General features: G+C 41.4%; 3 protein-coding genes across 8 annotated transcripts in view; 1 reads left to right on the forward strand and 2 right to left on the reverse strand.

Annotated features, from left to right (window-relative positions):
• Positions 1–300: 300 nt before the first annotated feature.
• On the reverse strand, positions 301–5,336 carry RPS8 (ribosomal protein S8). The gene is made up of 6 exons (XM_081868311.1): positions 5,203–5,336; positions 4,610–4,716; positions 3,622–3,721; positions 2,087–2,262; positions 1,094–1,223; positions 301–462 (listed from the first exon to the last, which is right to left on the reverse strand). Exons 1-6 carry the CDS (start codon positions 5,204–5,206, stop codon positions 353–355), a joined length of 627 nt encoding a protein of 208 aa, XP_081724437.1. The 5' UTR covers positions 5,207–5,336; the 3' UTR covers positions 301–352.
• A 19-nt stretch (positions 5,337–5,355) lies between these two features.
• TMEM69 (transmembrane protein 69) overlaps positions 5,356–12,784 on the forward strand; it is a 44,154-nt gene continuing 36,725 nt past the window's right edge. The window contains exons 1-2 of one of the 4 annotated variants that reach the window (XR_014158156.1): positions 5,356–5,608; positions 12,558–12,698. The gene's annotated coding sequence lies outside the window, so the exon portion shown is untranslated. Of the gene's footprint in view, positions 5,609–12,554; positions 12,699–12,784 lie in introns of all 4 variants that reach the window. The other 3 variants (XR_014158157.1, XM_081868303.1, XM_081868302.1) reach the window with 3 other exon arrangements.
• GPBP1L1 (GC-rich promoter binding protein 1 like 1) overlaps positions 8,163–12,784 on the reverse strand; it is a 31,516-nt gene continuing 26,894 nt past the window's right edge. For all 3 annotated transcript variants that reach the window (XM_081868278.1, XM_081868277.1, XM_081868279.1), the window contains exons 8-12: positions 12,273–12,413; positions 11,938–12,096; positions 10,725–10,846; positions 9,308–9,410; positions 8,163–9,068 (exon numbers count right to left, since the gene is read on the reverse strand). In XM_081868278.1, the coding sequence (XP_081724404.1) occupies positions 8,919–9,068; positions 9,308–9,410; positions 10,725–10,846; positions 11,938–12,096; positions 12,273–12,413 (675 nt within the window). In that variant the 3' untranslated portion in view covers positions 8,163–8,918. The remainder of the gene's footprint in view (positions 9,069–9,307; positions 9,411–10,724; positions 10,847–11,937; positions 12,097–12,272; positions 12,414–12,784) is intronic.

Genomic DNA, 12,784 nt, shown 5'->3' on the forward strand with positions numbered 1-12,784 from the left:
TTAGTATTTTGTCCAAACCCAGGATCCTGGTTAATGTGTCTCCTCCTTAACCAACGTGTAACCACAGGGCAAACATTGGCTACAGATCATGGTTAAGGAGGAGAAACCCTAACTAGGATCCCAGGTTTAGAAGACATATTAAGACAAGCCTTGCATTAGCTTTCATCCCATAGCACTTAAAAATCCTGGGAGAAAGCTAAGTAGGTGTGAGCTCCTTGTCAGCAACCAACACGTTCACATGGTCACAGTAAACCATACTCAAGTCTTTGCCTCACTGTCCATAAATAATCACATCAATCATTTATACAAGACTCTGTAGGTATTTATTCAGCACATTAGATACAGTGACTGTTCATTTGCCTTTCCTGGCTTTGATCTTCCTCAGGTAGAATTCTAGTTCCTTGCCTTCCAGAAGGTATCCATCTGCTCGACCACACTGCCCAGGCCGGGAGGCAATACAAGCTGCAAAACGAAATCATATTAGAAATGGGGAAGTATCAAGTAAGAAGAACTGGGCTGCTTTTCCCTGTGTAATGTACTTCTTGCCAGTCTTTCATGCCAGGACATCATTGCTAACCTCTTGAGACAAAGCAATTTAATGCTAATGAACCCATCTTTTTTCCAAATTAGGGTGGGTGGGAGGATCATACCATCTCCCCTCCCCAAGTTGCAAAGTCTAAGGAACCACCAAACCATCCTGATGAAGTCACCTTCAGAATTTGAATTGTCACCACTTGCATTCAGCAGCAGAACTGGACAAAGTTTTCGTCACAAGGCCAACTTCAAAACACCAGGGAACACAATGTTGCCTGCCACTTGAATGACTTTACACATGTGTCCATCGTGGTTGAGAAAAGCCTGTAACACTTTTCTAGTTGAGTCTCTCAGCTTTTGCCAACTACTATTCCAAGAGTTGAATGAGCAAATCAGCAATGCAAAGTCAGATTTGCTGAATTAGTACCATAGGGTTTCCTGAAATCCAGAAGGTAATAAAATGCAATTTTATAATAACTATAAGATAAAACAGCATCCACCCACCACAGCACCTAGGCTACTGGCAAGCACAGCACCCTTTCCTGTTTCAGAGTCTCACCAAGTAGCTTCCCTTGCTGGAACTGCTCCTCCAGAAGACTACTGATCTTCGCATTCTTTTTTCTTTCATCATACTTCTTCTGAATTTTCTTTGAACGCTTCTTGTTTAAGATTTCTTCTTCCTCAGGAGTCTGGAACAAGAGCAGAAGCATGTGAATAGAACTGGAGTTCAACTGATAGTCAGTTCCCATAATTTCACCCATTTAATGTCTACGTAATTGGTTTTTGTAACCAACATAGAAGTCTCATTTGGCATTAAGCAGTATATAATTTACTAACAAGTGATTGAAGGAACTTGAATGAGCTGGTTATGTTTAGCCTGGAAAAGAGGAGATAGCCATCTTCAAGTATTTTAAGGGCTGTCACATGGAGGAGGGAGCATGCTTGTTTTCTCCTGCTCTGGAGGGTAGAACTCAAACCAATGGCTTCAAGTTCCAAGAAAGGAGATTCAGACTAAACATTCAGAAAAACTTTCTGACAGTAAGAGCTGTTCAGCAGTGTAGACGTGGTGGACTCTCCTTCCTTGGAGGTTTTTAAATAGAGGTTGGACGGCCATCTGTCATGGATGCTTTAGCTGAGATTTCTGCATTGCAGGGGGTTGGACAACATGACCCTTGGGGTCCCTTCCTACTCTTAAGATTCTACGATTACAATATTGAGGATCTGAGCCTGGCCAAGTGACAAGTAATAGAAAGAGCCAGTACCTGCACTGTGTACATTAAGAATTCATTTAACTTTCTGCATTTTTAATTCAAAACATCTGTACCCATATCAGCAAAGAGATGCTGTAACTGGACAAGAACCAACAATGGAGGGTGGTCAGATGTCTTCTTCAGATTAATGTCAGTCATCACTCTCCATTCAGAAGCAGAACTGGACAAAGGTATCCTCACCAGAAGACAGAAGAACCCTAAACTCTAGGGCACAGTGGCTGAACACTTAATTAAAAAGCACAGGACAACCATCTGCTTCTGCAGACCCACTTAATACATACCAACTTGGCACCCTTTTTGCGCCCGAGTGGCAAGGCATAGTGGGCTTCATACCACTGTCGGTATGGTGTGCTGTCAATAAGGACAATGCAATTTTTGACCAGGGTCTTTGTGCGCACCAATTCATTGTTAGACGCATTGTACACTACGTCAATGATTCTGGTTTTGCGGGTACAGCCTGTAAAGAGAAGAGACCATGTTACAAATTCCAAGAACAAAATACAAATCCATGGCAAAAGAGCCTCTCGTGTACATAAAAACCATAGGCCCCGAAATCCCCTTGGAGGTTGAAGTTTGCAGGATCTATACAGCTTCTGCTTTAAAAATACAGCTGTGAAGTTTCTATTACATCTACTTTTAAAACACACATTTAAAGATCATGAGGAAAATTGGAATTTGCATACTACAATTTGGAAAGAATTTCCGCAGACCCAAGTTTAACCAACCCACTCTTTCTGCAAACCTCAACTTTAAAAAAATATAATCTGCTACAGATCAGTACCATAGGGAAGGAGCATTTTCTGCACTTACTACTGTAAGACAAAACAACAGCAGAGAAGCAGTCCTAGAAATGTGCAGTATTTCCCGATTTCAGTAGAACAACTTATCCCCTTCTGTGAAAGGCAAATGCTTTACAAACAACTCCCTGTCTGTGAATGGGTTGTGTTCTGGGCCTTCACACATTGGCAGAGCGCACGTAAGCCCACCCCGCCCCCTTCCAGGTCGAAAACAACCCACGTGTTGAAGGTTCCACGTCAACTGAACGTGTGCCTGTACCTTCTGTTTTTAAATTTATGATTACCTTTTGCCTTTGGAAGATAGTCTGGAATATTGGTCATAAGCCAATGGTCTACAATCAATTAATGAAAAGGTGTGTTCCAATTGCCCATCTGCACAAGATTTTAATGATCAAGTTCAATATTAAATATGGAATGGTGGAAATACAGAATCTGCAATCAAGTGAATAATCTCCACCAATTAGAAAAAAATAGTAACAAGATTGTAATCTGACACTTCCATAAAGTTAGAAACTTTGGGCAGACTAACCCAAATAGGTGCTCCAAGGCACCAATAAGGAATCACACTCAATGTACACTCAGTATTTGATTTTCACAGCAGGGGATTTTCTTTGCCTGTTATTGTCTCTGTAGCCACAAAATGTTTAGACCAGGCCTCCTCCCTTCTTGTCCCTTGGCCACAGAATTGAAGTTTTTCAATCCATCTTTAACATCTCACAGCATTATGTTTAACAGCATCTGTGATCAAAATCAATTCACACAATAAAATTCTTGGGAAAATACACCTCAAATGTAGTATACAAACAATTTTGTTTGCCCTTTAAATTTACATAACCGCACTTGAAGCAACAATGCACTCACTCAGGGTAACTATGACACCACCATCACTGAGAGTTTAGGAATTCACCAAAACTCTCTTAAGGTCAAAGTTATCATCACTGTTCTCTTGTTTTAGCTTCCAGGTCACTAGTATGTACCATCCTAGCTAATGCCACACAGAGGAGCCATTTTGCACTTACATTCAGACCCCCAAGAGAAGTTTCCAACATCGAGACGCAGAGCACGGTATTTTTTATTCCCTCCACGTACCCTTACTGTGTGAATTCTCCTAGGTCCAATCTACAACAAAACAGAACAGACTAGGTCAAACCACACGGGTACACAGCACTAAAATCTTCTTACAAATACTCAAACCACATGGCAACATGGTCAGTGTAACTATGACAACCCCTAGCATTGGTGAATGCAACCATGACCAAAACGGTCTCGCATCCACCTAAGGTGTAGCTCTCATCACTCCAGTTGCCTCCCATTCCAAATATAATGGTTCAGATCTACTTATTTATGCAACTACTCCAGCACACCAGATTTTGGACTTGTGTTTAACTCCCCGTGCTGCACTATAGAGTCTAAGGGGAAATTCAGATGCAATTTGTGAAATGGCATATTTGTGGTGTGCTTCAGTTGCTTGAAGTCAAACATCCCACCAAGAGTGCCTCTGCAGTTGTATGAACACAAAGTAGACTGGATCCTGGTCCATACATATAAGTACAAGAAAGAAATTGCTGCATGCTATTCACAGTCAGAAAAATAAACTCTGGAACACACTTACAACTGGGAAATTCAGGGGCACACTTTTATTATGTTATAATTTATGAGTTGTACTCTGATTATAGTCTAATTTTTGCACATTCATACTACTTCCAGGTCAAGCACACAAAAATAAAATACTATCTTTTATAACATGAACCTTTGATGACTCTAAACTAGGATAATCCCATACGATCAGCATTTTAAAGTGTGCCCTTTCAGATTACTCAAGAACAAAGAACCCCTGCAATGAATACTGAGGGGTCCTGAGCAGTGCATGGAGGTCTCAAGTACTTCAAGAAACAGATACTGTATATGCTTTCTAATTTAAACAGGGATTTTGCAGTCATAAGCTGAGCACCAAAAACACAAAGAGACAGCTAGCTGCACAAGTAATTATTCGCTACAAGCACATACTTTGGTATTGGCAGGGGGTCGCCCCAACTCATACTTCCTCTTCTTGTGGTAGGGCTTTCGCTTTCCCCCGGTCTTGCGGCGCTTGTGCCAGTTGTCCCTGGAGATACCTGAGCGGACAGAACAAAAGCCAAATGGTGAAGACGAGCGCGCGGCACAGAGCAGGGCCTTTTCACCTCAGCCGACTGCAAGAGTTCCTTATGCCCAGAGTTACTCAGCTCTCCAAGGTAAAAAATGTCTCCGCACGGCATTCTCGGTGGAAGATGCTTCATCACAGTAACACGGGGCAAAGGAACGCGAAGGGGGCCCTTGGCTCAACGCCAGTGGGAGGCCGCTTCCCGCAGACCCTTCCTCCAGGGTAGGCAGCCAACGCGTCAAAATGGCAAAGGCACGCAGGCCCAGGCACAACCTGCGGCCGAGGCGGGGCCCAACCATGAAAGCGGCAAAAAGGAGCCACCGGCCCCAATAGACCCTGCATTGAATCGTGCAAATGCCCCCGTCCCCCATTACTTGAGCTGCATCCCCGCTGGATCGACCACCTGGCCGGATGGGAACGGATGGAAGGACCTCACTCTCCAGCTTCCCAAGCTACTCACCCATCCTTCTCCGGAGGCGCCGACTGCAAAGAGAAGGCCGCAAAGCACCACGGGGCGGTTTGTTGCCCGTCAAATCTCGCGATGGCTTCTGCGTGATCTCAGCGCGTCCTCTGTGCGTCTAAACGTCATCGAAGTAAGACGCGCCTGCGCGGTCGGCGAAGGAATGCGACCGCGGCAAAGACAAGAACAGAAGTGTGTCCGATGGCAGGTGTGCGCGGAGGAGAGCGAGCCATTTGTACCCAGCCATGGATGATCGCTCCACGCCGCATTAGTGCTTCAGTGCTTTACTACTCTGCGCAGGTCTGTTACTCGCCCCATGCAATCGCGTGGGAAGGTTTCTCCACTTGCAGTAGCTGTAGAAAAGGGAGCTTCTCGCACGTTTTCCGCAGTTCTGCAGCCATGACAGGTAAGCTAAGCCTGCTAATGTTCCCTCTCCTGCATGACCGTTAAAAATGTACACGGCTCTTGTAAAATAATTGTATCCGGTAGTTTAAAAAAATACGCACGCAACGAAACGGAAAGGCAGATTAACGCAAAATGTAGGTGGTACCAACTACGCCTGTCCTTCAGTTTGATATGACAATGTTTGACATGACAGTCAAATGATATGACAGTTTGATATGACAATTGGCGACAATGGCATACAGTGAAGGGTTGTAACAGTCTGAGAAAGATGGAAACCAGAACATTTGGAATAGGCTAGTGCTGATCACAAAAATAGTAAGACTTGAATTAAAAACTAGGATTTCTCAACAAATCTTACTCCAGTCACATTATCCCCGATAGGTGCTAAATTAGATACGAAGGAAACATCAGTTACAACTATTATGATAAGGGTATCTTCTATAAATTTGGGCTTTGCATAGGTATGTCAAAAATCCACTTGCACCTCATATACACATGCACACACATACACATTTACACACACATTGAAGACAACACTTTATACATCTAACAAATGGGCTCTAGTTTATAAAAGCATGTACCACAATAAATCTGCTTTAGACTTTAAGGTGTCAATGCCGGAAAGCCAGTATTTCAGCATAGAATCAGAATTGGATGGGACCTTGAAGTTCAACTCTTTGCTGATGCAGAAAATCTACAAAATCCCAAATAGGAGACCAAGATTTAGTTAGGAAAAAACCCGATACCCCATTCTAATCCTCCACTGTGCATCAAAACTGACATGAGACTGATTCTTCACAAATATCACCTGTCTTACCAAGCATAGCCATATCCCCAGCTGAGAGTCTAGTCATGTCATATCACTACAGCTCTAGGAAAGTTCCAGATTTTACTATGAAATTCTTGCAACCTAGTTGAAATTAATTTGAAAGTTGATAAATGTTTTAAGTACATGTGAACCTATATATCCATCCTACAAGTTCAGCTAAGTTTATTTTTTATTACAGTAGTCCAGAGTCACAATAAATGTTATCCTTTGGTGAGTCAGCATTCTTCTGCTGTTACCTGAACATGTGATTGAGAGTACTTGCAACAGATGATTTCTGCTTATTGGCGAGCAGAGGATAGTCTCCTATGCTGGCTGTGTATATATAAGTTGCCTGTAGTATGTTGATTCATAATATATTCCTGCTCTTTCTGCAAATTAAGTATTTTGGTTGTTCATGTTGAGTCTGATGCAAAGGCCCTCTTAAGATTGCACATTCCTAGTGAGGTTTTGTTGTTGAATAGCAGGTTCCCATGCTGTATAATGCATTGCTTTTAGAAGTGATTTGCCATGTAGAAATGAGTGTGTTGTTCAGGAAGCTTCAAGCCCAAGGAACTGCTGAGCATAAGGAACTAAGTTCTTTGGGTGCAATAATTGTGTCTTTGAATTTTATGAATTGAAGCTGTTTCTAGAGCATGTGGATTATTATATTTATTTCCCACTTTCCCCCAAGGAACTCAATATAGCATATGGGGGGGTTATTGGGTTGTTTGGTATTTTGTGATTTTATATTGTAAACACCCCAAGACCTGCAGGTATAGTGCGGTATACAAATTAAATAGTGTGTGTGTATACTTGGTTCCCCGCCCGCCGTTTTATCCTCAGAACAACCCTGTGAGTTAGTCTAGGTTGAGACTGACACAATGAGTATCAAATTAAAGTAGGTTTGATTTGAATTCTCTATATTTTCTTCAGTGTATAAACATTAGCATTTCAACTTAGCCTCTCTCCCTCACTTTACACTCAGATGTTAATTTATGTTCAGTTCTGATAATATCTGCGTTGTAATGTAAAATTGCTCTGCACAGAGAGAAAGAGAAGTACAACTATTCAACTGGTAAGGTAAAGGGACCCCTGACCATTAGGTCCAGTTGTGGCCGACTCTGGGGTTGCGACGCTCATCTCGCTTTATTGGCCGAGGGAGCCGGCGTACAGCTTCCGGGTCATGTGGCCAGCATGACTAAGCCGCTTCAGGCGAACCAGAGCAGCGCACAAAAACGCCGTTTACCTTCCCGCGGGAGTGGTACCTATTTATCTACAGTGGTGCCCCGCAAGACGAAAAACTCGCTAGATGAAAGGGTTTTCCGTTTTTCGAGGCGCTTCGCAAGACAAATTTCCCTATGGGCTTGCTTTGCAAGACGAAAACGTCTTGCGAGTCTTGTGAGTTTTTTCCCTCCCCCCCCTTTTTCTAAGCCGCTAATAGCGCTAATCCACAAAACCGCTAATAGGGGTGCTTCGCAAGACGAAAAAACCGCAAGACGAAGAGACTCGCGGAACGAATTAATTTTCTCTTGCGAGGCACCACTGTACTTGCACTTTGATGTGCTTTCGAATTGCTAGGTTGGCAGGAGCAGGGAACCCTTGCTTAAAAACCAAATCAGGATTTATTCAAGTTACTCAAAACTTTTCTTTAAAGCAGGTTCTGTTATATGAAGGCCACAATAACACAAAATAAGGATAGCCAAGTTGCCTTACTTATATAGTATTTCACGAGAAATGAGACACAGAATTGGCAAACTGATGCAAAATATTTATTCCAAGTTAGTTATCTTTTGTTGCAGTAGTTTTCCCCCTCATACAGACTCAATGTGATAGTCACTTTTTTAAATCTGTAAATAATGTTATCAAAATAATCTTAATCTTTGAAGTCCCACAAAAATTTATATTTTACAATCCACCCTGAATATCAAGGTTGCAAGAACACAAACAATTCCTATATCCAAATATTTTACAGCTGTACCCCCAAAAAAGAAAAAAAACCAAACACGCCTGGTTAAGTGATGAAGCTCCCCGAGCCGCCAAAAAACAAAATAAAAAAGTTCCATGTTATTAGCATTAATTTAACACAATTAGAACTTCCATAGCCATTTTGTCATTGACAATGATTGTTTTAGCACATTATTGCCGCACAGCATTTTGCTATGTGGACGGCAGTATGAGAAGCATGTGGCTGCCCAACTCAGTCCCTTACATCCTGCTGCTGATGAGACTGAAACTATGCCTTGCACCAGAAGGCCATGAGTCACCCATCTGCATGGACTGTTCTCTATGAAGCATAGAAGGGCAAAACCAAAAATAAGCCAATAGCTTTCTTCTTTGGGATATAATTCTTTCCCTTGTGCATGAAGTTTTCAACAATAAAAAGAAACTGAACAGACTTGAGACAGAATAAACTCTGCTTCATTTGAACCCCAAACATTTATGTGCTGAACTACAAACTGAGTTTGCTGGGTTGTTTTGTACTGTGGGTTTTTTGTGCCTATTTTCAGGCATCATCGTCTGAAGTTTCACTGCTACTTGTTTCTGTATCCGACTCCTCAAACTCTGTCTTAAAAGTGCTTCTCCAGTGGGAGAATAGTTGACTGTTGCCACGGCCTTGAAGAAATCCATTCTTCCTAAAGCCGTTTCTTCTTAGCTGCAGGAAAGAAAGGAAAATGAATTCATATTTGTTTCCCTTTTCCATTCAGAGCTCAAAGCAGAGTACACTCTAATACTATGTACATATAAAACAAAGTCTATATAGGCTTGTCAACATGCAAAAAAATAAATGAGTAGATGCTTTTGCAGTCATCTCACAGGTTTTATGAAATAAAACTAGGAAATGACCAATGCTAAAAGATTGATAATAATATTAAACACAAAAGCTAAACATACCTGCTCTGACTTTATTTGGAACTCTTTGAGCTCATCCTCTGTGAGGGGAAGGCAATTCTCATCATTTTCAGGGTACTCTTGCCACCCCATTGCTTTCAATAACCTAGCAATTTAAAGGAGATGGGGTGGGTTGAGAAAGAGAGGTTGGATTAACAATGGAAGAAAGACCCACCCCCACATCACAATGCATACAAAATTGACACGTTTTCTATAGATACTCACCACTGATTTTTACATGAATTAGTTAAGTTCTATTTAACAAGCATTGTTAACAATGCTTGTTAAATAATATTAAATAATTGTTAACAATTATTTAACATGTATTCTTCAGCTGCAAAGGAACATGGGGTGACTTTATGAAGAAGGAACCTAGGTAATGAAAGTAAATGATGTGGTTATGAGGGACTGGGGAATGAAAAAGGAATATGGCAGGAATTGGGAGCTTTTTTGTGACAGGCCCACTACTGAGGGTTAATGTGAGAAAGAACTGGACCAGTGATGGCTGGAGCTGGAAGCCAAGTGGTTGCCCCCTTCTCCCTCTCAGGTTATAACTGAGTAGAATACACCTCTTGTATTCTTTATTCATTAGTAAGAAAGCAACTATTCTTGAGGAATAGTTTTTTTGTGTATGCACGCTGACATGCATATATTAGGTGCTTGTCAGCATGTCAAAATCTGAGGGGTGATAAATAATGGGGAAAATAATTGTGTCATCTGCCTCTTCCAGAGCAAATGGGAGAAAATGTCTCTTCCCCAACTCACTCTACCTTGTGGCAGCAACATCACTGTCAACAGGGACTCTGTGACAAATGATGGCAAATACACCTTGCTCCCTACTCCTGTTATGAATCATAGAACTGTAGAGTTGGAAGCTATCCCAAGGGTTATATAGTCCAACTCCCTGCAATGCAGGAATCACAACTAAAGCATCCCTAACAGATAAGGAGCCATTACTCCTATGCCTGCTCTGAGAAAGCAGCACTGCAGCATCAGAGGTTGAGCAATTACTGGGTTCAGGTTTATGCAGGCCTGATCTAGCCGTGACATTAAGTATCTACTGTTGTGCTCAAACAGCTGGGGTAGTGTCAGAAGACTTAATGATTTATTCCACAAAAACATTCTGGTCTTATGTGTGATAGATAGCTGTTAGGGAGTTACACCCTTGCCATCACCTTTGAAATAATATGCCTCTGTGCAAAGACTCTCCCAGTATATGAGCACCCACTGCAGGACAGCACACTACGCTGCAAGAACAGCATGATCAAACAATAGAAGCAAAAACTGACAATAACTTGTGGTTGGCGATAGAACTTTAAGTAGTTTCAGGTTCTACTTTTACTTCTGACTCTTATTCCACTAATTTATCTACAACGCTGGTAGAAAAAGATTTTCTTTAGCAGTCTGTCTTCCCTCTCACCTGTGTTCTGCTTCTAATGAGTGAGAAAGGTTCTCCCCTTCTTCTAAAGGCAGAGAAAGACCATTCTGGTGACAATTCTCTTCCCAGTTTTCCTTTGGTTCTGGTGTGCTGCCATCCTCCATCTGGCAAGGGAGAAAAAAATAAGTCAAATTGCCTGGTGAAGGCTGCTGAGCTAGGTAGGCCTTGTATATCATACAAGGCCTACCTAGGCTTTTAGATCATAGTATTAAACAACCACTCTTGTACTGCTATCTATCTAATCAAAACCACACTTTCTATGGAATAAGCCCAGCAAGACTTCAAAACATGCACAAATTGCTCTGTAAGGAGTTTACTTTTGGGAAAATAATCAATATATACCCTGCCTTCCTGACCATAATTAATACTAACAAATTACATTGTAAAAATATCCTTTTTTTCAAGGTCCCTCTATCTAGAAGCTGTAGTTTCTAGAATGTTAAACAAGTCCTACTAATAAGAACACAATCCAGCAAAGTAAAAACACATGTGCAACGGTGCTATGTGTGCAATTTTCGAGCCTTGATGAATCCTACAATAAAGGATTGTGAATGGGTTCCCAACAAATAACTTAACCATGTATTCTGCAGACATCGGATCTGGTCCCACAGACATCTGACAAAATGCTTAGTTGTAACCTTATTGTAACCAATAAGGGTCTTTTGCTTCCAAGGTCAGTAGCCAGTACTCTTTAATACCTCTATCACCCTTTATTTCCCAAAAGTAAAAAGACTTTAAAAGCTTTCAATTACCTTAATGTGCTAGTCCAGCACAATTATTTGGGGAGTGGGGGAATGAAAATGTCTATACTGTTTTGTGTTATGCACTTTACATTTCTAAAAATTAAATACAGCTTTGTTTTATTTGTTGAAAAAACTAGTATATATAGATTAAAAAATGAATTTCTGCAGGGCTTATTCGCTAAATGGACATACTGTGCATGAAGAGGACACACATTTTGTTTATGCGAAAACTCACTCCTTTAACTATCATTTATCACATATCTGCACAAGTCAAAGAACAGAACCAAAATTCAAATTCCCATAAAAAGTAGCTGATTACCAGACAAGTCAAACACTTAGAATAGTTGGAAAATACCAGTTCTGCCATACCTTTAACACAGCATTTCATTTCACATTCAAAAATCCCTATCATTTTAATACTCTAGAAAGAAAAACGGGAGCTGCACCCTTACATCCTCCAATTTGTTGCTCTCATGGCGCTCTGGCAACTCCCCATTCCGGTCATCCTTCAAGGCCTTCAAGAACTCACTCTTCTTATCTGTGGTGCGGCGCATCAGCTTTGTCAAGCGAGAGGAGTTTATTTCAATGGGAGGGGTGATGCTGGAAGGACTCTGTAGAGAGAATAAAAGTGCTGCAAATCTTCCAGAGTTTACTTTTTACCAGAGGGATCCTGTCCTCCCTACCTCATTTCTATTTGTGTCATTTAAGCTGGGTGATCATAAGTATATGTTCACTGATGTTCAAATACTTTCAAATCCAGTTTTTTAATACAACCTTTCAAGCTTACCTCTTTGGAAGAGGTGAGAACAGAGCCACTGGCCAGTAGAGCAGGTTTGGTTACAGACACTGGACTTGTAAAAGCAGAATCACGGCTGGAGGAGAGCGAGCCTGGTTTATGTTCACTTCTGTTAGCTTTCCATTGGCTTGGCTACCATGTGAAGAGAACAAATACAGTAACATTAGGGAGCAAGAAACTGCATAAAAGCAACATCTATTAATCTAGTAACTTAATTTTTTATCTTGCTTAAAACTAGACAGTCACCTTGATTATTATTTATATTTTTGTCAGCAGGCTGAAAAAACTGGCACCAGCCCCATCAAGTATCCAGGAAAAGAAAAGGAAAAGAAAGTGGTCGGAGTAATGTAGAAAGTTTCCCATCCCCATTTCTACTTGTGACGGGCTTTGGCAGGCCTTGCTTATTCCTACAAAGAGGTGAGAAGGTGCAACTGTGGGCAATTAGAATTCCCCTGAATGTGTGCAAATAGAGAGGGCTGCATTTATCCTACAAGACACATGTT

This window comes from Podarcis erhardii, assembly GCF_964252035.2.
Source record: "Podarcis erhardii genome assembly, chromosome: 6".
Classification (NCBI taxonomy): domain Eukaryota; kingdom Metazoa; phylum Chordata; class Lepidosauria; order Squamata; family Lacertidae; genus Podarcis; species Podarcis erhardii.

Excerpts from the sequence above, each read along its gene's own strand:
- RPS8 (XM_081868311.1), bottom strand. Across the intron at positions 1,224-2,086 it reads GCAAAAAGGGTGCCAAGTTG|ACTCCTGAGGAAGAAGAAAT; the intron begins GTATGTATTAAG and ends CTCTTGTTCCAG. Across the intron at positions 463-1,093 it reads CCAGCAAGGGAAGCTACTTG|CTTGTATTGCCTCCCGGCCT; the intron begins GTGAGACTCTGA and ends TTCGTTTTGCAG.